The 23,947-nt window shown below is 49.3% G+C and overlaps 1 protein-coding gene across 8 annotated transcripts in view; it reads left to right on the top strand.

Moving 5' to 3' along the window:
• Positions 1-23,947, top strand: part of PAX8 (paired box 8) — a 65,219-nt gene that overhangs the window by 17,559 nt on the left and 23,713 nt on the right. For 5 of the 8 annotated variants that reach the window (XM_019970268.2, XM_019970265.2, XM_019970263.2 and 2 more), the window contains exons 3-5: positions 19,631-19,796; positions 21,782-21,982; positions 23,765-23,853. In XM_019970268.2, the coding sequence (XP_019825827.2) occupies positions 19,631-19,796; positions 21,782-21,982; positions 23,765-23,853 (456 nt within the window). The remainder of the gene's footprint in view (positions 1-19,630; positions 19,797-21,781; positions 21,983-23,764; positions 23,854-23,947) is intronic. The other 3 variants (XM_019970269.2, XM_019970264.2, XM_019970267.2) reach the window with 1 other exon arrangement.

Raw genomic sequence — 23,947 nt, 5'->3', positions numbered from 1 at the left:
TCCAAAATACACCATGTACATTGCCACCAATGTGCCTTTGCCCAGTCAGTGGCGGCTGCCTGGAACTTTGTCCCCACCCCCTTACTCCCCTTCACAATGCCCTGTTCAAGTTCTTTGGGGTTGGTCAAAAAGTTTGCTCGGTTTTTTCCATGTTACAGAAAAACCCAAACAAGCTTTTTGGCCAACCCAAGACTTCCTTGGGCTTCCTGGGTGGCTCAGTGGTAAAAGATCAGCCTGCAACACAGGAATGCAGGTTCGATCCCTGGGTTGGGAAGATCCCCTGGTGGAGGAAATGGCAACCCACTCCAGTATTCTTGTCTGGAAAATCCTGTGGACAGAGTAGCCTGGCGGGTACAGTCCATAGGGTCCCAAAAGAGTCAGACATGACTTGGCAACTCAACAACAAGACTTCCTCAAACCAGACCCTCCCTCTCTGATACCCTCACATTTAGTGACCACCCTGTCTGACTGCCCACTTCACCTGCCTCTGAGCTAGAATATGATCTCTTTAAGTTGTCTCTGCATCCCCAGCATTTTCTTAAAATCATATAGGGAGTGAGGATTCCATATAGTTTCATGATGGTAGTTGTCACATAATTCTCTTATAACATGCTTCGTTGTCTTCCTAGTTGACCTAAGGTGTGCATCTGAAGTTCTCAATGAAGTTTTCCCAATCTGAAATATACTTGATCTTTTCACATGATATTACGGTGATTACTCTCCTATTGTTCTTTATAGTAAGTGGCTACTATAGGACTGAGGTGGGGGCTTCCTAGGAGGCTCAGCGATAAAGAATCCACCTGCCAATGCAGTAGACATGGGTTCGATCCCTGAGTTGTAAGATCCCCTGGAGGACAAAATGGCCACCTACTCCAGTATTCTTGCCTGAAAAATTCCATGAACAAAGGAGCCTGGCAGGCTACAACCCATGGGGTCCCAAAGGAGCTGGATATGACTTAGTGACTAAATAAGCAAGATATATGCTAGATGCTTAATAAATATTTGCTAAATGAAAGAACCCTTTTGAAAACTTGGTTTCTACAAATATTTCTCAAGTGTGGTCTCTAGTTTAGCATCAGAGGCTCCTGGGGCTCTGTTACCCAGTGTGGTGCCCTGGAATCTACCTGCTTCACTCTCTTCCCATGTTGCCACTGTAGATCAGCATCAGGGAACCAGTGATCTGGAGTCAGCCCACCACAAGTCCCAACTGGAAGTTAATCCCATGTGGAGCCTCTCATGCCAGCCTTCTGAAGAGACAGTCAGTCCTTCTGTGTGCTGGCAACTCCTCTCCTGGGAGATCTCCCATCTGGATATGGACAGCAGTGGGTCAGACTCAGGTGCAGTCTCAGTTTTGCTCTTAACTGTGTGTGCTAAGTCTCTTCAGTCGAGTCGACTCTTGGAAATCCCATGGACTGTAGCCCGCCAGGTTCCTCTGTCCAGGGGATTCTCCAGACCAGAATACTGGAGAAGGTATCCATGCCCTCCTCCAGGGGGTCTTCCTGAGCCATGGATTGAACCCACATATCTTATGTCTCCTGCATTGACAAGTGAGCTCTTTACTGCTTGTGCCACCTCCTTAATATCCAAGGTGGTGTCCTCAACTACAAGGGGGCTTCCCCAAGCCTGCTGTGTCTGTTCAGAGCTCGAATCATGTTGATCTGTGTGTGTGTTTGCTGGACCTGCTGTAACAAAGTACCACAAACTAGGGACTTCACAACAGACGTGTATGGTCTCACGGTTCTGGAGGCTGGAGGTCTGAGGTCAAGATGTTGGCAGGGTTGGTTTCATCTGAGGGCTGAGAGGGAGAATCTGTTCTGTGTTGCTCCTCTAGTGTCTGGTGATGTGCTGGCCATGGTTGGTGTTCCTTGGCTTGCAACAGCATCACTCTGATCTTCTCATGGCATTCTCCCCATGTCTCTCTCTCTCTATGTCCAAATTTCCCCTTTTGAAAGGATGTGGCCACAGTGAATTAGGGCTCACCCTGATGACTTCACCTTAACTTGATCATCTACAGAAACCCTATTTCCGTATAAGGTCACATTCTGAAATTCTGGGGCTTAGGACATCCACGTGTGAGTTTTGGGGGAGCACAGTTCAATGTGTAACAGTCTGAGTGTTGCTGGTGGTAGGTCTAGCTCAGTCCCCACTTTAGCTTCTTTGGGTTTGAGTGATACCAGCTGTAGAAGCCCTGGTTTGGGACTGACTGAGAGAGAAGTGGACTTCTCTGGTGGTCCAGTGGTTGAGAATCTGCTTGCCAATGCAGAGGACACAGGTTCAACCCCTGGTCCGGGAAGATTCTACATTCCATGGGGCAACTAGGCTGGTGTGTCACAAGTACTGAGCCTTCACGCCCTAGAGCCTGTGCTGCACAACCAGAGAAACCACTGCAATGAGAAGCCCGTGCACCCCAACTTGAGAGTAGCCCCCACTCACCACTACCAAAGAAAGCCTGCATGTAGCAATGAAGACCCAGCACAGCCTAAGTAAATAAACAAACAAATATAACACTAACAAAAGAAGGGAGGAGAAGTGACACCTGTTCTTGAGGGGATTTCTTGTTGCTCAAAGCTCCGTAATCCCATGGAGGAAGAGATTCTACTTCCCAAACTCAAAACCCATGGATAAGAGCTTCAAGACTCGGTTTCCCCACAGAAGAAAATCAAGTGACAAGCAAACTGGTAAAAGGACCAGGACTCTTCCAGGGTGTGCCTGGGCTCAGAATACATTGTGCGTCATCTGCACTGCCATCTTCCTTCACTGTCGGCCAAGATGGCCCAGTTGAGATGGTGCTGAAATCCCACAGGGCCCCCTGGGCTGTAGTGAATGGGAACATGGTTCAGAAAACGTGAGTCCTGCCTGGGCTCTACCATGAAGTGAGTCTGTGGCATCAGGCCGGTGACCTCCCCTTCCTGGCTGGGGACCCTCTCAGATGTGGCCCACAGCCTGGCACTCGCGCATGTCCCCCTCCATCGTTGGTCAGCAGAGCATCTTTGTCTGCCATCACTCAGATCATGAGCAGCCTGAGGGCCCACTGTGTGCCTCTCCCTTCATCTTCCCACAGGTGGCCTCAGGGCCACCTATGGGAGTTTCTCCCATGGAAAACTTGCCCAAAGCCCCCCCACAGAGCTCTCTCTGCCCCCCCGCCTCTAGTATTAATAGTTCCTGGCCTCTATTCTCAGGCCTGCAGTCTTGCAGTTGTGGATGTCAGGACTAAAAGGACAGTGGAGATGATCTGTGCCTTTCAAGCCAGATGAGGAAACCGAAGTGCAGACAGGAGGGCCCCAGAGCCGGCGCGACCCTGGTCTCCAAGTTCTCAGCGCCCCTCCTGTTTCCTCCCTGAAACCACAACCTGCAGGCTGAGTCTGCCCCCTGTGCCTTCCTGTCTCCTCAGGCAGTCTTGTCGAGTGTGTAATCCACTTTGCTGCAGCTTCTGATTCTGGGGAACCAGCTGTTGACAGGTGTGGAAGCCACAGATACGCAGTTTTGTCACAGATTTTGCTCAATGTGTCAGACTCACAAGAGCCATTGTTCTTCATTTGTTCCAACCTGTTTGACTCCTCAGGGCAGCCAAGACCTCTCCTGCTCCCACAACCAAGTCACACACACACACACACACACACAGGGACACAGACACAATCCCACACACTTATATATACACACAGGGACAGAAACAGTCACCTGCACACACCACACACACAGAGGAATACAAACAGCCACACACACACGTACATGAACAGCCACACACATACACACACATACACATAGGGATATAAACAGCCACACACACACATACATACACATAGGGACACAAACAGCCACACACACAGACACACACTCATACACACACAGGGACACAAACAATCACACCCACACAGACTCATACACATACACGTGGACACAGACACACACACACGTGCACATAGGGACACAGACATACACTCACACACTTATACATACACACAGGGATACAAACAACTACACATACATGGGCATGAACAGCCACAAACACATACACATATATACACACAGGGACATAGACTCACCCACACACATTCATATACACACACACAAGGGCAAGAATAGACACACACACACACACCCATTCATACAAACCAAGGAATACACACACTCATATAAACACACAGGAACACAAACAGCCACATACACACAGACATGAACAGCCACACACACATACACATATATACACACAGGGACACAGACACACCCCCACACACTCATATACACACACACAAGAACACAGCCACATTAAAAAAAAAAAACAGCCACATACACACACATTCATATATACCGAGGGACACACACGCTCATATAAACACATAGGGATACAAACAGCCACACTCACACACTCATACAGACATACACAGGAGCACAGACAGCCACACAGACACACACACTCGCAGAGAAATGTACGCATACACCCCACCACAGGTTTTCCACAGGGTTATAAAAAGAATTAAAGGAGACAGTGCTTGTGAACAGATTTTAAATCTTTAAGGTTCTTTTGGGTATCAGGGATGATGAACCTGTAAGTTTCTCAAGGGCAAGAACTGTGTCTTCTACTCAGAAACCATCTCCCCACATACACACAGCCTGGAATATTATTAGGCATAGAGTGGGCTTTCGTTGAATTGAAATCTAATGAACTGAAAACTGCTTTAATATAGAACTACTAAAAGAAAAACAGCATTAATATCCGTAAGCCCCTGACCCCAGGGGGAGTTGAGGGCACAGCACAGTGACTGGTACAGATGCTGGGCTCCTACGGGTGGGATCAGTGAGTGCCGACATGCCTGCCTTGAGTGTGCCCACTCTCCGAAATGCAGAGGCCCTGGTCCTTCCCACTGCAGCCCCAGGTGTGCGATTCCAGGGATCTGGAGGCATCTAAGAGGCTCAGTGGGAAGGAAGGAGCTGACAATGACCTCTAGGCAACCACCAGCAAGTACCGGCAAGTTCCATTTGCAGCCTCTCACCAGAAGTTTGTGTTTAATCCATAAATTCATGCTTTCAATAAATATTTATTGACCATCTACTGAGTGGATATAAACTCTGGGCAAAAACAAAACAAAACAAAACTTTGGGCAATTGCCAGACGAACTTTTTTAAAAATACGGACATTGTGCCAAGAGATTCTGGTTGAACTGACGGGGATGGAAAGTTTCTGAATACCCCAGATACTCTAGCAGGCAACCAGGGTGGAAAGCACCAGTCTTCTTCCTGTGATGCAAGCTTAGATGGTCGGATAGGACACTATACCTGTCCTCCAGGAGCTAGGTGTCCAGGGGCCAGGCAGAGCCCTGGCCCCAAGAAAGGCCAATAATGAGACTTAGATGGAGGGCTGTGGACCAGGGCAGTCAGAGGGGAAGAGGGTAGGGGATAGGGAAGGCTTCTGAGAGGTGGTCCAGGCAGTCCTCTGTCCTTGGTAACATGATGGCCAGGGTGCGGGGTATGTTTTAGCCACCCCAAAGCCACATCCACAGAGAGGAAGCTTCCGCTCTTCAGGAAGGGGAAGGAATGTGTCCCCAGCTTGGGAAACAAGGATGGAGGAGAGACAATGCCCAATATTAATCACAGGGGGAGAAAGTGGCCCAGTGCTGTTTGGCTTCTAGCATCATCGACTCAGTGGACGTGAGTGTGAGCAAACTCCAGGAGATGGTGAAGGACAGGGAAGCCTGGCATGCTGTAATCTGTGGCGTCGCAGGGAGTTGGACACAATTGAGAGACTGAACACCAGTAACAACAAATCTATGGGATCTGAGAAGCTTGCAGAGGCTTCCAGAAAACTTGAGACAGCCCCAGAGGGGAAGATAGCCAGGAAACCCTTGGGCTGGGTGATCTTTCAGGGCTCAGAACAGCCTATTGCATTCTACTTGCCTCCAGTTCTCCAGATCCCACATTCTTGAGCTTTCCAGACAGGCTTCAGGACAAGGCAGGAACTCTCATCAAATACTTTTTTGAGGGAGCTTAGAGGTCATTTAGGGGGCTTGCCTGGTGGCTCAGGGGTAAAGAATCCACCTGTGATGCAGGAGATCTGGGTTCAATCCCTGGGTGAGGAAGATCCCCTGGAACAGAAAATGGCAACCCACACAAGTATTCTTGCTTGGGAAATCCCATAGACAGAAGAATCTGTCAGGCTATAGTCCATAGAGGTCTCAAAAGAGGCAGACATGACTTAGCAACTAAATGATAACAACAAGATGTTATCTGACATTTACAGGAGCTCCATCCCTGGAAATCCAAGCCCTGGGTCCCTTCCTGGGAGAGAGGTGACAGGGTTAATCTCAGGGCTGGGGGAGGCGGAGAAAGGCCTTGAAACCACACAGTGAAGCCAACCAGATTAATAGAAGAAGGGGGGGTGGTGTGTGGACCATTAGGAAGACAAAGAGAAAATCATGCTGGAGCAATAGAAAGGGAAATCTAATATCAACTAGGGAAAAATAAATGGAGATTAGGGCAAACAAATTAGCTTTAATGGGTTCAATGCTAATACAAGAATAACAGCAGAGCTGCGAATGCCTTTGAGGGGAAGATGGGCTAGAGAACCAGAGCAGTCATGCAGGCAATAAAGACAAGACAGCTCAGGGAGGGGGAATCAGCCAGAAGAGCAAGGGGAGGGGGGAAGGTAGAGAGAAGGGAAAACTGGGCATGAATGAGTTGGGGGAGAGGTGCAGGGGAGGAGTGTGTCATCTTGGACAGGAGTGGAGGGAACTGGGGCAGGGAAGGGGCTGAGAGGAGCAGAGGCCATCAGCAAGGGATGGAAAGAAAAACTAGCAAGACAATGGGAGAAGACTGAGGACAGAGGAATAAAAACCTGCGTAGGAAGGACTGGGGGCAGAAAGGGAGTGGAGGTGGATGGCAATCAAGACATGGAGGAGGACAAACCAGTGTGGAAGAGGGGGGAAATATAATGGAATTTGGTTCATTCTCTGGCTAAAGAAAACTTGTAAAAAAGGAAAAATTCAACCTCAACAGCATAAAAACCCAGAGAGGCTTCTGAAGTGGGCTTTGCCATGCACCCATGATTGGCAGGTGATGTGAAGACACATTCGCCTGCAGGGAAAGTTCTGACTGTCCATCTGGAATGGCCACACGCTGCCAGGGGCAGTGCCAGGGGCACCTGGGAGCCCTCAGCTGGAGTCTCAGTTCTGCCCTTTGGTAACGATGCACCCTTGGGCAAGTTACAGACAGTCTCTGCTCACACCTCTTCATCTGTAAAATGGGGATCATGTGCTGTTATGAGAACTGGATGAGAAGATGCACATAGAGAGCTCAGCCTGGCTCCAGAGTGAGCCCTTCTCACTCCCCTGGCTGTCAGTCTTATTCCTAAGCATTGACTCTTGGCGGGGGTTGTTGTTCAGTCTGTGTTGTTCAGCTCAGTTGTGCCTGACTCTTTGCAACCCCATGGACTGAAGCATGCCAGGCTTCCCTGTCCCTCACTATCTCCCAGAGGTTGCTCAAACTCCTGTCCATTTAGTCAATAATGCCATCCAACCATCTCGTCATCTGTCATCCCCTTGTCCTCCTGCCCTCAATCTTTCCCAGCATGGGGGTCTTTTCCAATGAGTTGGCTCTTCACATCAGTGGCCAAAGTATTGGAGCTTCCGCTTTAGCATCAGTCCTTCCAATGGTATTCAGGGTTGATATCCTTTAGGATAGACTGGTTGGATCTGCTTGCTGTCCAAGGACTCTCAAGAGTCTTCTCCAGCACCACAGTTTGAAAGCATCAATTCTTTGGCACTCAGCCTTCCTTATGGTCCAACTCTCAGGTACATACATGACTACTGGAGAAACTATAGCTTTGACTATATAGACCTTTGTTGGCAAAGTGGTATCTCTGCTTTTTAATACACTCTCTAGGTTTGTCTCTGCTTTTTAATGTGCTATCTAAGTTGGTCATAACTTTCCTTCCAAGGAGTAAGCGTCTTTTAATTTCATGGCTGCAGTCACCATCTGCAGTGATTTTGGAGCCCCCCAAAATAAAGTCTGACACTGTTTCCACTGTTTCCCCATCTCTTTCCCATGAAGTGATGGGACCAGATGCCATGATCTTCGTTTTCTGAATGTTGAGGTTTAAGCCAACTTTTTCACTCTCCTCTTTCACTTTCATCAAGAGGCTTTTTAGTTCCTCTTCACTTTCTGCCATAAGGGTGGTATCATCTGCCTATCTGAGGTTATTGATATTTCTCCCAGCAATCTTGATTCCAGCTTGTGCTTCTTCCAGCCCCGTGTTTCTCATGATGTACTCTGTGTATAAGTTAAATAAGCAGGGTGACAATATATAGCCTTGACGTAGTCCTGGGTGTTCATTGGAAGGACTAATACTAAAGCTGAAACTCCAGTACTGTGGCCACCTCATGCGAAGTGTTGACTCACTGGAAAAGACCCTGATGCTGGGAGGGATTGGGGGCAGGAGGAGAAGGGGACGACAGAGGATGAGATGGCTGGATGGCATCACCGACTCGATGGACGTGAGTCTAAGTGAACTCCGGCAGTTGGTGATGGACAGGGAGGCCTGGCGTGATGCGATTCACGGGGTCGCAGAGTCGGACACGACTGAGCTACTGAACTGAACTAAACTAGGTTTGTCTAGGTTTGACTCTAGGGGGAGGGCGGTGAATACTGAAAGTAGCCCATCCTCCCTTTCTCCTTCCCCTCTTTCTTCTTCTTTTAAGAAAATCTTGGTAAAATACCAGCCAAGCTTAGTTCTTTCCCAGTTAGAGACTAATACAGGGGATCCTCTTTATCTTCCCTCTGTCTCCCTCCCTCCACCCCTCCCAGTCCTCTCTCCCTGTTGGAGATGAAAGAACAGGGCTACACCCTCCCACCTCTGGGCTGATCTAAGGCAAGAGCATCCGAGGAAGCCAGACCTCTTACCTCTCATTCCAAGGGCTCTGGGAGACCCTCAGATCTGCCAAAACATCAGAGTGTAGGGGGCTGGGAGCTGGTCCTCATGACCTTACAACCCGGGGGCCTCTTGGGCTGCATTAAAGTGCATGAAGGCCCCACAGGAGGGACAGTGGCCAATAGGCTAGGAGAAGGAATCACAAGAATAAGCCCAGAAATCAGTGACTAACCACCCAGCCAGGGAACCCAAGAGGGGAAAGAGGAGCTGGGATGACTTCCTGTCCCTCAGGGAATTCTACAACCTCACCTTTTGCTCATCACTCAGGATTTTGAAGGAGGAAAAGCAGAAACTGATCCAGGCAGGAAGATGGGGTAGATGGGGTGCGAGAGCTTTGTCACCTGCAGAGAAATAAGTTCATTAAATTAAAACTATTCCCATAAAATTATAACCTCCGAGAGGGTGAAGATCCACCTGTCTTAATCCCTGTACATCCCCGGAGCTTGGAGCCATGCCTGGCCTGGGAGCAGTGATGGTCAGATGATAATGGAGAATGTTTTTGAGTGCTATACACGCATCGTGTATAGCATGCAACACTATGTGGATCACACAGCACGCCTAGGAAGAGAGGCAGAGAGAGGTGAAGCTCATGCCAAAATCAGAGGAGGAACAGGGCTTTGTATGTAGGCAGTCTCTCTCCTGAGCTTGCTCTTCTAACCTCTACCCTATACAGCTTCAGTGGATGAAAATAAATGAATCAATGAATCTCACCCCACTCATCTGAGCAAGAGGACAGATTTGCAAATTTCTTATAGTTTGGGCTTCTATGAAGGACTGATAAGCGTGCCACACAGAAGGGCTAAAAAGCTGAAGGATGAGACAGGGCTTTCCTCTTATTGCATGTGGTTCTTGTCAGCATGCCTCACCAGCAGCAGGTGATCCAGAGACAAACTCTCCAGGAACCCTGCCTCCTGTGCCCCTCAGATGGACGAGCGGCAGCCAAGAGTTACCATCACCTTGGAGGTCCGAGCCCAGTCCCCTTGGCCCGTCCTTAAAGTGTCAAGGTTCTGATAAGTCCAACCTCTTCCATTTTTACCCTGGTCCTAGGAATGGGAGCATCTTCCCACAGTTACTGTCTCAGGGTTATCCCAGTGCTCCTCTCTGTTCTTACAAGCTTCCAACCACCTAGATAAACAGGTCCCTCTATTCAAGCACCTCTGCTGAAATACCTAGAAACAGATTTGTGTTTTATGATCAGCTCCTGACTGATGCCGTACTTAATGCCAGAGGAGGTCAGAGGAAACAGGATCCCAGGACTGCCTTGGTCATATCCTTGGCCTTGAACCCAAAACACAGTGCTGAACTCCTTGGCTATGAGGTCTGGGGAACCAGTTTCTTTTTTATGGACAGACATCAAGGGTAATATCACCCCACAGCCCTGAGTCACAAACTTATCAAGTGGGTCTCTGAGTCAGGGATGTCCCAGTTCCCAGGAGAGGAGGTTTTTACTATCAAACTGTGGTCCTCCCTAGCTGGAGCCAGGTCTTGTGGCTCTTTCCTTCGGTGCATGTAGAAATCTCCCCACCAGCATTGTAAACCACTCATCATTTTCCATAGCCCTCTATGGCCAGGGTTAGGGAAAAAAGGCCTCCCAATTTGGAACCCAAAGTCTTGAGTTGGTGACAGTCTTCTTATTGGTGTAAACTGGTGACAGGAATATTTATCTCACAGAATTGTCCTGCCCAAACGACAAGGGTGTGTGTGAGCCATTATGCTCCCTGCAAAGGTGTAAGCCTGACAAGTGTCACACCTTAATGATGACCTTGAAGGTTGGATGTGAAAGCCAACTGAAAGGCCCTTGCATTCATCCCATGGTTCCTGCAGAAGGAAGGCAGACCTCTCTTCTCCTGTGTCATGATGTCTGGGCCTCCTGTTTAAAACAACTCATGTCTAAGAGTATGTGTCATTGAAAGAGACAGAGTTCTGCTGAAAGCAAAGAATGTGTGGGCTTCACTCAGCTTGCTTTGGGCCTGCTTTCTTTCCTGCCTCCCTCTCTTCCCTCCCTCCCTTCTTTCCTCCCTCTTTCCTTCCTTCCAGGAATGAACTCAACCAGCATTTATTGGGTACCTACTGTGCATCAAGGATTACATTAGAGATTAGGGTTTCAGAGACAAAGAAGCCAGGCAAGGACTTCCCTTGTGGTCCAGTGGTTAAGAAACTGCCTTGCAATGCAGGGGGCATGGGTTTGATCCATGGTCAGGGAACTAAGATCCCACATGCATCAGAGCAAGAAAGCCCATGGACATAACTACTGAGCCTACCACTCTGGAGCCTTTGAGCCACAACTAGAGAGTCCACACATCTCAATAAAAGATCCTGCATGATGCAACTAAGATCAGACACAACAAAATAAAGAAATACATATTTTTAAAAAAAGAAGAAGCCAGGGAGAGGGAATATCGTGTGCAAAGGCCCCAAGACAGGAGGACACACTGAGCTCCAAGGTCACATACAAGGTCTCTGAGCGTGTAATGCAGACAGTATGGTAGAAGCTAGCCTCTGATGAAGCTGAAGGTCAGGTTTTATGCTTGCATGGCGGGTGGTAATGTGACCAACCCAGACAGTCTTAGAGGAGGTGCCTCTGTCACCCAGAAATTTCTGATAGCAATTTGAATATAAACATGGGGGAAGGACTTCCCTGGTGGCTCAGTGGTAAAGAATCAGCCTGCCAATGCAGGAGACATGGGTTTGATCTCTGATCTGGGAAGATCCCACATGCTGTGGAGCAACTAAGTCTGTGAGCCACAACTACTGAGCCTGCGCTCTAGAGTCCAGAAGCCACAACCACAGAAGCCCACATGCCCAAGAGCCCGAGCTCTGCCACAAGAGAAGCCACTGCAATGAGTCCTTTCACAGCAACCAGAGAGTAGCTCCTGCTCGCTGCAGCTAAGGAAAAGCCCACACAGCACAACGAAGACCCAGTGTGGTCAAAAATAAATTTTAAAAATTATTTTTTTTTAATGGGGGAGAGATCTGGACTGAAGATAGCTGGATGCCTGGATTCCATCAGTACAGGGTTATAAGGTAAAAGGAGAGAGGGTGGGATCACCAAGGATGATGGTGTACAGTGAGGCATCACTGAGACCTCAGTGAAGCCTGAAAAAAAGTAGGTAACATAGAACAAAGCAGGGAAGAGAACCCCATTAAAGAGAAACACAAGGAACCGGGACCAAGTGCCAAGCCTTGTCATAGAAGACTCTTTAAGAGGGATAACTCAGCACCCACCATCCACCAACTTCCTAGCATCTGAGCACCTGCTAAGGATAAGGCATATCACGGTGTGATCCCTGAATAGCAAGGGATGAAGGGAAGGACATAGGAACAGCCAAGTATGACCACTTGTTGAGAAATCTGGTTGACATCAATAAGAAAGAGAGGTTTCCTAGTCGAGGGGAGGTTTGGTTTTGTTTTGTAAGCAGACGCTGGGGAGGCAGCATAGATGAATTTAGTTGTTTGCAGGTCCAAGGGATGGGCCTGGTTAAAAAAAAAAAAAAGGGAGACGTAATATAAAGTTAGTTACTTCTTCCCTGGGCTCCCCTGGTGGCTCAGACAGTAAAGAATCTGCCTGCAATGCAGGAGACCTGGGTTCGATTCCTGGGTTGTGAAGATCCTCTGGAGGAGAGCATGGCAATCCATTCCAGAATTCTTGCCTGGAGAATTCCCATGGACAGAAGAATCTGGCAGGCTATAGTCCATGGGGTTGCAAAGAGTCAGACACCACTGAGCAACTAAGAACGCACAATTAATATAAAGACAAAGACATAGGAGGCTGACGGACAGAGTTGTGGCACAGGTGGAAGGAACCAGTGAGAGACGGATGAGAGGAACAAGCAGCAGCCTTACCAACCTACTGTCTCTCTTCTCTGGTCACCCTTGGGAGAAGGAGTGCAAGGCACAGAGACCAAGGTCACGCAGCAAGTCCAGGGTAAAACCAGATGCACACTGCTGCTTCTCAGCATACCGGCCCCTTGTTGTAGTCCAAGGGCCTAATGTGCTCAGGTAACCTAAACCTCATAGATACCGGAGGGACTCAGTATGTAGACTTAGGGTGGAAGGTGGGACAAGAGGTTGGAACACCAGGTCTCCACGGCCCTGGAGCGTCTCCCTTGGCAGTGATTTGAGGCAGAGGTCCTGGTCTTTACTCCTTTCTGTGCCAGAAAGGCATGGAGCCTAAGGGAACAGCTGCGAGGTTACAGCAGGAACAGGCCCGCAGGTGAGTGTGCTGGGGAGACAACATCATGCGGCTGAGATGGTCAGAGACTGGGTAACTCTAGCATGGCCACCATGCTTGAGGCTATGGTCTGCAACCTCTTTGGCACCAGGGACCTGCTTCCTGGAAGACAATTAAACTACAGAGTGGAGGGTAAGGGGGTGGTCTTGGGATGATTCAAGTGCATTACATTCATTGTGCACTTTATTTCTATTATTGTCGCATCAACTCCACCTCAGATCATCACTCATTAGATCCTAGAGGTTGGGGACCCGTGCCTTGGGGAGGACAGGTGGGTACAGCAAGACTTACAGGACACCCAAAAGCAGCCGATGCACCCTCCACTGTAGTCCTTCCAAGGCTCATATGCTCATCTTGACAGTTCTTTTAGGCTGAAACAAAAATCTCCAGATAGTCAAGTGGAAATTTTCACAGCGCAATACATCGAACCATTCTCGCTTTCGGGCTAGGCAGCAATGTGAGAAATTAAATAGAACATAAAGCGGGGAAAGTACCCAACCATGGGACTTGGGGGTCTTACGGTGGGGAATGTAAGACTCACTCACCAACCATCACAACAGCCCCCCACACATTTGTAAAGCATTTTTCTGCCACGTGTATTTACCAAAGTGTTAATTAAACTTTTGTAACAGGTGCTAGGTAGACAGAGACAGGATTCCTGCCCTTGAAAGCTCATAAAAGAATCTAAACAGATCAAGGTACTGTCCAGTGCAAGAAGTGCTGTGACTAAGACTTGGGCTATGGGGCTCAGGGACTTCCCTGGCGGTCCAGTGGTTAAAACTGCGCTTCCACTCCAGTGGAATGGGTTCAATCCCTGGTCTGGGAACTAAGAACCCACATTCTGTGCATGTGGCGTGGCCAAGAAAAATTAAATCAAAATTGAAAAAAGATTGTGGGGCACAGGGAAATTATCCTACATCTCAAGGGTCTGAGTATCTGTGCATGTAACAGAAATATGGGGCAATGACTTTTCTCTTGTCCTCATGCATGTGTGACTCTTTGCAACCCCATGAACTGTAACCTGCCAGGTTCCTCTGTCCGTGGAATTTTTCAGGCAAGAATACTGGAGTGGGTTGCCATTTTCTACTCCAGGGGATCTTCCTGACCCAGGGATGGAACCCATGTCCCTTGTGTCTCCTGCATTGACAAGTGGAATCTTTACCACTAGTGCCACCTGGGAAGCCCCTTCTCTTTTCCTCCTACCATCCTTACTCCTCAGAGCCCTGTTAAGGAGTGAAGAATGACAAAAGAAAGTCCTCAGATCTCTCCAAATGGTCACTTTTCCAAATATACATTTCTGGACCACAGGCTTCACCCAGAACTTTGTAGAGCTCTGTCCCCTCACTATAGGCTCAGAGTTCTCTGTCCCCAGGCAAGTTGGCATCCCTTTTTCTGAGGATCTCACAGTCAGAACCCACTTATGTCCAGCCAGGCTGTCTTATCTTCTTCCTCCACCCCCACGACCTCCAGACCAACAAAGGGCCTTTGTTCAGGAAGCCTCAAACCTCTTCCTGGGTCATACCTTCCCCACCTCCCACCCCCGCCCAACCAGGGGCTCCTACTCATTCCTGGCTTCCGGCCTGAGAGCCCACCTGGTCCACAACCACATGGACAGGTGGTCAGCAATGATGGGTAGCCCTGGGGCAGGAAGGAAGGATGCGCCCACCTCTAGGCTGCTAGTCTGGTGGTGACTCGCCCAAAGGCGTCCACTCCCCCACACCGGACACAGGAGGGACAAAAGCCTTTGGGTGACCAGGACTCGGCTCCAAACCTCAAACCATAAGGCCTGTCTCCATTTGCAGCCAGCAGGCTCTTTCCACACCCTCCACCCTGCCTCTCCGACAGCTATAGTAAATGTTTTTCCATGTCTTGACAGCACCAAAGCCTTGTGTGTGGATTTTCTTCCTATGGAAGCTTCTTCTCTTGGTTACCTCCCAGTCATTCTGTGCTACAGCTTCCCTCTGACCACTTAGGGCTCCTCTGGCATCTGACTTACCTCTTCCTAAAAACCTCTCTCTTAACATGATGCTTCCAAATTTATCTGATTGCATGTGTGTTAGTCGCTCAGTTGTGTCCGACTCTTTACCACCCCATGGACTGTAGCCACCAGGCTCCTCTGTCCATGGGATTTTCCAGGGAAGAGTACTGGAGTGGCTAGCCATTCCCTTCTCCAGGGGATCTTCCCTACCCAGGGATTGAACCCAGGTCTCCTGCATTGCAGGCAGATTCTTTACTATCTGAGCCACCAGGGAAGTTCAATTTATCTGACTGCATCTCTCCAAAGATTGTAAGTTCCTCGAGGGCCAGCTTTCCTGTCTTGTTCAAGGTGACTTTCCCAGTGTTCTGATTTATACTCACTACTTGGTATATATGGGCTTCCCAGGTGGCTCAGTGGGTAAAGAATTCACCTGCCAATGCAGGAGACACAAGGGACACAGTTTCCATCTCTGGGTCAGGAAGACTCCCTGGAGGAGGAAATGGCAACAGACTCCAGTATTCTTGCCTGGAAAATTCCATGGACAGAGGAGTCTGGTGTGTTACAGTCCATAGGGTCACAAAGAGTCAGACAAGACTTCAAGACTAAGCATATTCCCACTTGGTATATATGTGTTGAGATCAAAAGAGATGAAAACTGTAATATACAAACAATAAAAACCATTATTCTAAGAAGATGGGGCTGAGGTGGGGGGTGTACATGCAGTTAGTCTTTCTCTGAAATTTTCTTTACCAGCCATCACCTGAAGTCAGCATCAGACACTGCAGGACGTTTTGTTTAGCTCTTAAGTGGATAGAAACAATATGCTTGAAAAAAAAAACACAACTTTCTCAAATCATAAAATTAAAACAGGCAGTAAATGAAGCGTAACCCTTAAAAAATGTATAAAAAACATATGGCAAGAAAGACAATATCATATGATTTTGCTTATATGCAGAACCTAAAAAATTGATACAAATGAACTTATTTACAAAGCAAATACAGATTCACAGGCTTAGAGAAAAAACTTATGGTTACCAAGGAGGTAAGGGGGTAGGGATAGATTGGGAGTTTAGGATTGACATGTACACACTGCTATATCTAAAATAGGTAACTAGGGACTTCTCTGGTATGCCAGTGACTAAGACTCTGTGCTCCCAGTGAAGGGGGTGTGGGTTTGATTCCTGGTTGGGGAACTAAGATTCCACGTGCCATGCAGCGTGGCCAAAAAAGTAAATAAATAAAATAGGTAACAAACAAGGACCTACTATATTTAAAAAATGACTAGATGGTAAAATACTGTATACATGAAGGGATAAACAAATTAATAATAATAAGACTGGGGGGGGGAAGAAACTACTCTTCAGAAGGAAATTTAAAGAATATTTCAAAAGAATTCAAGCAATTTTTCAGAATAAAAGAAACTACTGAAAAAAGAAATTAAAATAGGCAGAGTCAACACAGGAATCTAGCCCAACACCCTTTGCATGGTAATATAAAGAACTCAGAAGTCAATAAAATGAAATAAATCACCAGGGACTTCACAGTTTAAGAGCCAGAGATATGAGTACATCTTCCCTTTCACACAGATGCCAGCTGATCTAGTAAATAACCCTTCCAGCGGGTTCCAGAGAGTTTGAGTCTCTAAGGATATCGATCAACAAGCCCTTCAGGAAGATTTAGGACAGTGATCCCCCACAGCTTCAACGGAGAAACAGGATAGGTTTGTTTTTAAGGCACAATTCCCAATTCATGCTACCAAAAAAATAGCCTTTGATTTTTTTTAACCAATTGCCTTTCTAGGGGTGAAGACTTCCACCTGTAGGAACGCTAGCTTTCAGATGTAGTGGGCCTAGCATGGACACCTAAGCTCCTAGATGGCTTGGCAGTCTTAAGTTCTGGAAAATGGGGACAAAGATGAGCTGCTCAAAGTCTTGTCCCTTTGGGTGGCTCTCTGGTGCCCCCTTGTGTTCAGTGTCTGGACCCAGAAGAGCCAAAAGCCTCAGGAATGGAGTGAGGGTGGAAAGGCTGAGCCACTCTCCAGGACTGCCTGTGGCCAGTGAGAAGTCAGCCCTCTCCAAAGCGGGCTCAGGCCCCTTTGCTGAGCACTGGGATGTCTTCCTGGCCCTGGTGGAAACACTGGCTAGGGCAAGTTGCCTAGAACTGGAAGCAGTTCTAGGTGGAAGCAGTGTCCAAGGTCACCCAGTGGCCTCCACTAGGGAGATGGATCATAGCGTCCTTCCTGCCAGGTGTTTGGCTAGCGGGCTTTTCCTCCTGACTCAGTGCCCAGGCCAGAGGCACTTGTAGCCTCTTAAAAAAAACAGACATTGACCGCTCTGCTGAAGACAGCTTGAGCCCCTGAGGGGTCATTGCAAGGCAGTTCTGAATGTGCTAAGTCAGTGGGCAGTAATGAGCACAGTGTGCCTAGCAGAGGCACGTCCAGCCCTCAGCCATAAATTGTCCTTAACGGGCTGACACAGGAGGCCTGGCAATGGCTCTTCCTCCTCACCCGCCCACCTGTTCCCCCTGACTCCCACCCCGGGGCTCTGCCATCCTAGCCAGATCACCACATCATCATGCTGGGACCATGGCATCTCTAGCGTGGGACTGTAGGGCCAAGGCCAAGTTTCCAGGATCTGTTCTGGCCACAGAACAGGGCTCTCCCAGCAGCCCCAACAGGAGCATTTATTCCTGGTTAGATCTTGACCCCCCATCATGCAGGCTGAGTCACATCAGTCACATGAATGCTCACTGTAACTCTCTAAGCCCTGGTCTCCTCCTTGGCCAAAGGAAGACCTCGGGCCTGAAGCTCGCCCACCCAGAATCTAGGGATTTTAGAGAATTGAGTATGTTAATAAATCTAACAGATGCCTTCTCACCTATAAGCCTTTGTACATGCTGTTCTCACTACCTGGAACAGTTTTCTTCCTCATCTCCTTCTCTAGTCTGACACCTCTTTATCTTCAGCCTCAGTTTAGACTTCTCCAGGAACTCTTATAGGGCTTCCCTCATAGCTCAGTCAGTAAAGAATCTGCCTGCAATGCAGGATACCTGGGTTCGATTCCTGGGTCAGGAAGATCCCTTGGAGAAGGAAATGGCAACCCACTCCAGTATTCTTGCCTGGAGAGTCCCATGGTCAGAGGATCCTGGCAGGCTATAGTCCATGGGGTTGCAAGAGTCAGACAGGACTTAGCAACTAAACCAATACCAATACCAGGAACCTTTCTCTGGTCCCCTGAGCCTGGGCTTGGTCCCCTCCAAGGGTTCCCATAACCCCTTTCATGTCCAAATTCTAGTCCTGGCTCAGGTCCACTTCTGATGTCCCAGATGTGGCCATGCCATATGGCCACGAGCTGGTCTAACTCTTCACTTGAACCCCATGAGGCAAGTACAGGAATCACATCTACCTTATCCAACTCAACATTGGGAGGGCTGGTACAGTGCCTGCCACGTAGTAGGTACTCAATAAATATGCATTGAGAATAGGTGGATGGGCTCAGAATGAAACACAGGCTGGGGCTGGAGGGTAGAGGCCAAGTCAGGAAGGCACCTAAGGAGACAGGCGCACATCACAGTGTGTCCACATTCTGTACCACTGCCCACTGCCTGGCACGTCAGTCCTGGAAGCCCCAGAACATGGGCCAGTGAGGCCTCTGCCTGCCTCTCAGTGCTCCGAACAGAGCTCAAATTGGAAGCCCAAGGACAAGGCCTGCTCTATCCTAGATCAACCAGAGAAGCTCTGCTTTTATTCTTTTGAGTCTGGGTTTCTCATTGTCTTTGTGCTTAAGAAATCTAGCTCTATAGTTCAAAAGAAGAATGAGAATAAGAAACTTAAATACCACTGATTTCTTCGTCCCATGCCCTCATTTTAGAGATGAACAGAGACGCAGAGAAAACATGGAGATTTCCCCAAGATCACACAGCTCAGCGTCAGAGTAGGAAGACAGAACCTGAATCTTCAACTCTTTAGATACTTTCCAGAGGGTAGAGGAAGATGGTGGGATTGTCATTTGGAGTGAGGTGCTGAGGGTCTGAGAGGAGACCGTGTATGTACTCTGTCATGTCTGACTCTGCAACTTCATGGACTGTAGCCTGCCAGGCTCCTCTGTCCATGGAATTCTCCAGGCAAGAATACTGGAGGGGGTTGCCATTTCCTCTTCCAGGGGAATCTTCCTGATCCAGAGATTGAACCTGTGTCTCCTGTGTATCGTCATCGCAGGTGGATTCTTTATCTGTTGAGCCCTCTGGGAAGCCCATGAAAGAATGCTGAGCAGACACAAAAGGTCCCCAGAATGTGCCCCTCAGTGGCATCATACATCCCTGCCCCTGCCACCCTGAGCTAGCCCCCACTCAGAGGCGGGAAGCAGAGGGGTACAGCAGGATCCCCAGGGGATGTGACCAACAGAGCTCAAGTTTAGGGGCTCTCAACAGCCAAGGCCCATATGCCGGCTGATTCTCTGCCTGGTGGCCCTGACAGCAGTCCCCCCGGATTACTGTCTTTCAGGCCACGGAGGGCTGAACCAGCTGGGAGGGGCCTTTGTGAATGGCAGACCCCTGCCTGAAGTGGTGCGTCAGCGCATCGTGGACCTAGCCCACCAGGGCGTGAGGCCTTGCGACATCTCCCGCCAGCTCCGTGTCAGCCATGGCTGTGTCAGCAAGATCCTTGGCAGGTAAGCACAAAATTCACCCCTACCCCCTTCCCTCCCAGGGACTTGGGTCCACTCCGGTGTCCGGCCTGGGTTCCAGGATCTGAACAGGATGTGGTAGGGCTTCCGGGCCTCGCCCATCTGCTGCTCGTCTGTGTGTGTTTCCTGCTCTTCCTTCCTCCCTCATCCATTTCTCCTTCCTTTCCTTTCTCCCTCCCTCATGGTCTCTTCTGCCCCATGTCCTGGTTTCTATAGGCTTCTTTGTTCCTAAAGCAGAAGAATCTTCCCAAAAGGCTTTCCCCCTGCTGAGACCAAGGGATGGACACGAGTTTGAGCAAACTCTGAGAGTGGTGAAGGACAGGGAAGCCTAGCATGCCGCGGTCCTTGGAGTCGCAAAGAGTCGGACACGACTGAGCGACTGAACAGCAACAACAACAGGGAGGGGACACGCAATCAGAGGTGGCTCCTGAGGTCTTGCTCCAGCATGAGGGATGTCTGAGTTTGTGCTTCTCGAACTGTAACTCCCAGAGCACTTGCAACAGAAGCACTGGGGTGTTTTGATGAAATGCAGATCCTAAGGCCCAGACCAGGCCCATTGCAGCACCCTCTCTGGGAGCCAGATCCGGACACCGTGATTTTTAGGAGATGACTAGGTGACGCTTACGAACGCCAACTCCGGAGCAGCAGTTCACAGCCCTGGCTGCACAGTACAGTCACCTGGGGAATCTTAATTTAGAAAATAAATGGATGTCTAAGCCCCGGCCCACACCAGTTAAGGCAGAACTTTAGGGGAATGAGCCCAAGTTTGGGTATAGTGTTAAGCCCTAAGATTCTAATTTTCTGCAGCCAGAGTTAAGAACTGTTAACTTAAAGGCTCAGGAGGGACCAGGAGCAGCAAAGCATAGTCCAGCCTGGAGGGCCACTCCAGTGGAAGTGCCCATGTGCAGGGTTTTCTGGGCTTTGTGTCAGTTCAGTGTCTCCCTTACCCAACCCATAAGTGAGATTCAGGAGGAGTTCTGGTTCAAAGAGGTCAAGGCCTATAATTAAACGTGGGAAGCCCTGCCTCCCTGGTGGGAGTCATCAGGGAAAATTGTGGTCCCCGGGTCTCCTGGGGTCAGGAGAGGGGTTTCCCAGGTGGGTTGCAGCACCCCAAGAGGGGCTGAGTGCTAGTGGATGGTGACACCCAAAAGGGAATATTAAAGAGGTTTTATTTCATAACAGAAGAGACCAGAGTTTCCCCAAGGAGGAGAGGTAGGCTATCCTGACACAGGTCACTGATCTGCCTAAGCAGCTGGTTGGGGGATGGGGGATGGGGCGTGGGGAGACCCCGAGAGAGCTGGCTTAGCTTAGGGAGCTGGACATGGCCAGGGCTCCAAGCCAGGCTGGCGTTCCAGAGTCCATGAGGACCAGCTTCAACCTGAACCATGTAACCTGGTGGAAAACCAGTGGCCGGGGCTGTGGGTGGGGTGGAGGGGGGTTGGAGGGGTTTTATGGAGAACAAAGGTGAAACCAGAAAGTCAGGGCAGAAGGCCCAATGACCCCAGCTGGCTTTCTGGGGAAGGAGGGGTAGAACCAGGATGGTCGAGAACAGTCAGTCATGCTTCAGCCAAGGAAAACTGGATGGAGCAAACGGCCACCACCTTGAGCCTGTATGTACACACAGAGCACACTCAAAATGTCCTTTCTTAGAAGGGGGATCTTTTGTGCTCCATAAGGTGTTTCCTGAAGGTGTTCAGGTGCAGAGGGATGACAGGAAAGAGAGAAACCAGGCATCCCAGGGTGAGGCCTTTTGAAGAGCGTTCTGGTTCAGCAGCAGCATAAACCTACCCATGCAAGGGAAACAGGCAGTGACAGGAACATGGTGCCAGAGACCACCCTTGGGGGTCACCATTCACCCCCTCAGGCCCTTCCCCAAGCAGCCTCAGAGGGGAACGAGAGCCTCTGGCTAATTTGCTGCCCAAAGATCCCCACCTGCTTACTGGGTACTTCTTTGGGGTTCTCTATTGGAGTAGGTACTACGAGACTGGCAGCATCCGGCCTGGAGTGATAGGGGGCTCAAAGCCTAAGGTGGCCACCCCCAAGGTGGTGGAGAAGATCGGGGACTACAAGCGGCAGAACCCAACCATGTTCGCCTGGGAGATCCGGGACCGGCTCCTGGCTGAGGGTGTGTGTGACAACGACACTGTGCCCAGTGTCAGCTCCATCAACAGGTGAGACGGACACCGCAGCCGGGGACTGGGGTCCCTGGGCTTTGGGGGAATCGTGATGGAGACCTGACTTGAGTGGAACAGAACCTTGGAGGGGGCTGCATGCTGAAGAGTCAGGCTGGAAGTGCCCTGGGCCCAGGGTAGGTACCATACCTCTATAGCATCCCCACTCCCACCTCAACGTATCCCCCTCCCCAGGGCTGTACTCTCGCAGTTTCCTTCCCCACATACCACATCCTCTTTCATTCAATAAAAGAAACTTCTTGAATCAAGCCTTTCCTGCATAAGACACAAGACCCCTAACCTGGACCTCATTCAAGCATCCACTCATTTGTTTAGTCATTCAGTCACCACCTCAGTCAGTTATTCACTCACTCATTCATTCACACATACTTTACTCATGTGTAGGCCCTAAGGCTGGAGTAGGAAATGGCAACCCACTCTAGTGTTCTTGCCTGGAACTCCCATGGACAGAGGAACATACAGTCTGTCGGGTTGCAGAGTTGGACACAACTGAAATGACTTAGCACACATGTACCCCATGGAGATGCACAAGTCTTGTCTGTGTGGTACTTACAGTCCAGTAGGAAAACAGACACTAACCAAGTCCTAATTGATGTCCACGCAGTTCTAAGTCTGGCTAGGGAGAAAAATATGAGGGTATTGAGCTGGTGTCAGGTGGCTTGGTTTAGGGAGGTTATGAAAAGATGTCCCAAGTAAGAAGTAACAAATAAGAGTTACCTAGGTGAAAGGGGGAGTGAAAGGAGCTTGAGAGAGCATGTGCAAGGGCCCTGTGGCTAATAAGATCTTATACGAGAAGCTGAAAGAGGGAAGTCCCTGGCAGTCCAGTGGTTAAGACTCTGCACTTTCACTTCTGAGGGCCTGAGTTGGATCCCTGGTTGGGAAACTAAGATCCCACAAGCCGCATGGCCAAAAAGAAAAGAAAAGCTGAAAAGAAAGCCAGCAGGTAAAGGGAAGGGGAGAGCACAAGGTAGACTGAGGTGGAGATGTGAATAAAGTCTGTTTGCCCCTCAGAGGCCGGGGGTCATGCTACGTATTCTTACCTCTCACCTATAAGCAGTGGCAAGAACCTTAGCACGAGATGTTAACCATGAGACTGACTTGCATTTCAGAAAGTCCAGTCTGGCTGCAATAGAAAGAAAAGATTAGAAAGGGTCAAGAGCAGATACGAGTGGGCCAGTGAGTGACCCTGGAGGTAGAGTTTAGTGGTGGCAGTGAGATGCAGAGAGGGATCAATGCTGAAGAGAGTTAAGAGGTCAAATCTACCAAACCTGATGACGGCTCAATGGAGGAGGGAGGGAGGCAGATACTGAGACCCACCTGTACTTCTGCCTTGAGTGACCGGTGTGCTAATCATGGAATGGGAACAGTGGGAAGGACCAGGCGTGAGGAGTAAGGTCGTGGGTTTGAGTGTGGACAGGTTGAGTTTGGGGCTTTCCGGATGGCTCAGTGGGTAAAGAATCCACCTGCAATGCAGGAGATTCAAGTTCAATCCCTGCATCAGGAAGATTCCCTGGAGGAGGAAATGGCAACTCACTGTAGTATTCTTGCTTGGAAAATCCCATGGACAGAGGAGCCTGGTGGGCTACAGTCCACGGGGTTGCAAAGAGTCAGTTGCAATTTAGCAACTAAAAGAACAATGAGCTGAGTTTGGGCTGAATGTCTATAGATACTCAAGTGGGATCTCAAAAAGGTGGATGGAGCTGGGGCAGCCGGAAGCCCTGTCTCCTTCTGCTATAAGGGCTTTTCTTCTCTTCCTTACAGAATCATCCGGACTAAAGTGCAGCAGCCATTCAACCTTCCCATGGACAGCTGCGTGGCCACCAAGTCCCTGAGCCCAGGACACACGCTGAGTGAGTGCCGAGGGTCCCACAGTCACACTCAGCCCCTTGCATACACACTCCCATCCATGTACACACACAGAGTTGCACACAAACATGTCCACAC

The sequence above is a fragment of the Bos indicus genome, chromosome 11, assembly GCF_029378745.1.
Source record: "Bos indicus isolate NIAB-ARS_2022 breed Sahiwal x Tharparkar chromosome 11, NIAB-ARS_B.indTharparkar_mat_pri_1.0, whole genome shotgun sequence".
Classification (NCBI taxonomy): domain Eukaryota; kingdom Metazoa; phylum Chordata; class Mammalia; order Artiodactyla; family Bovidae; genus Bos; species Bos indicus.
Note: the sequence above shows the minus strand (reverse complement) of the source record. Positions and strands in the feature narration are given on the sequence as shown.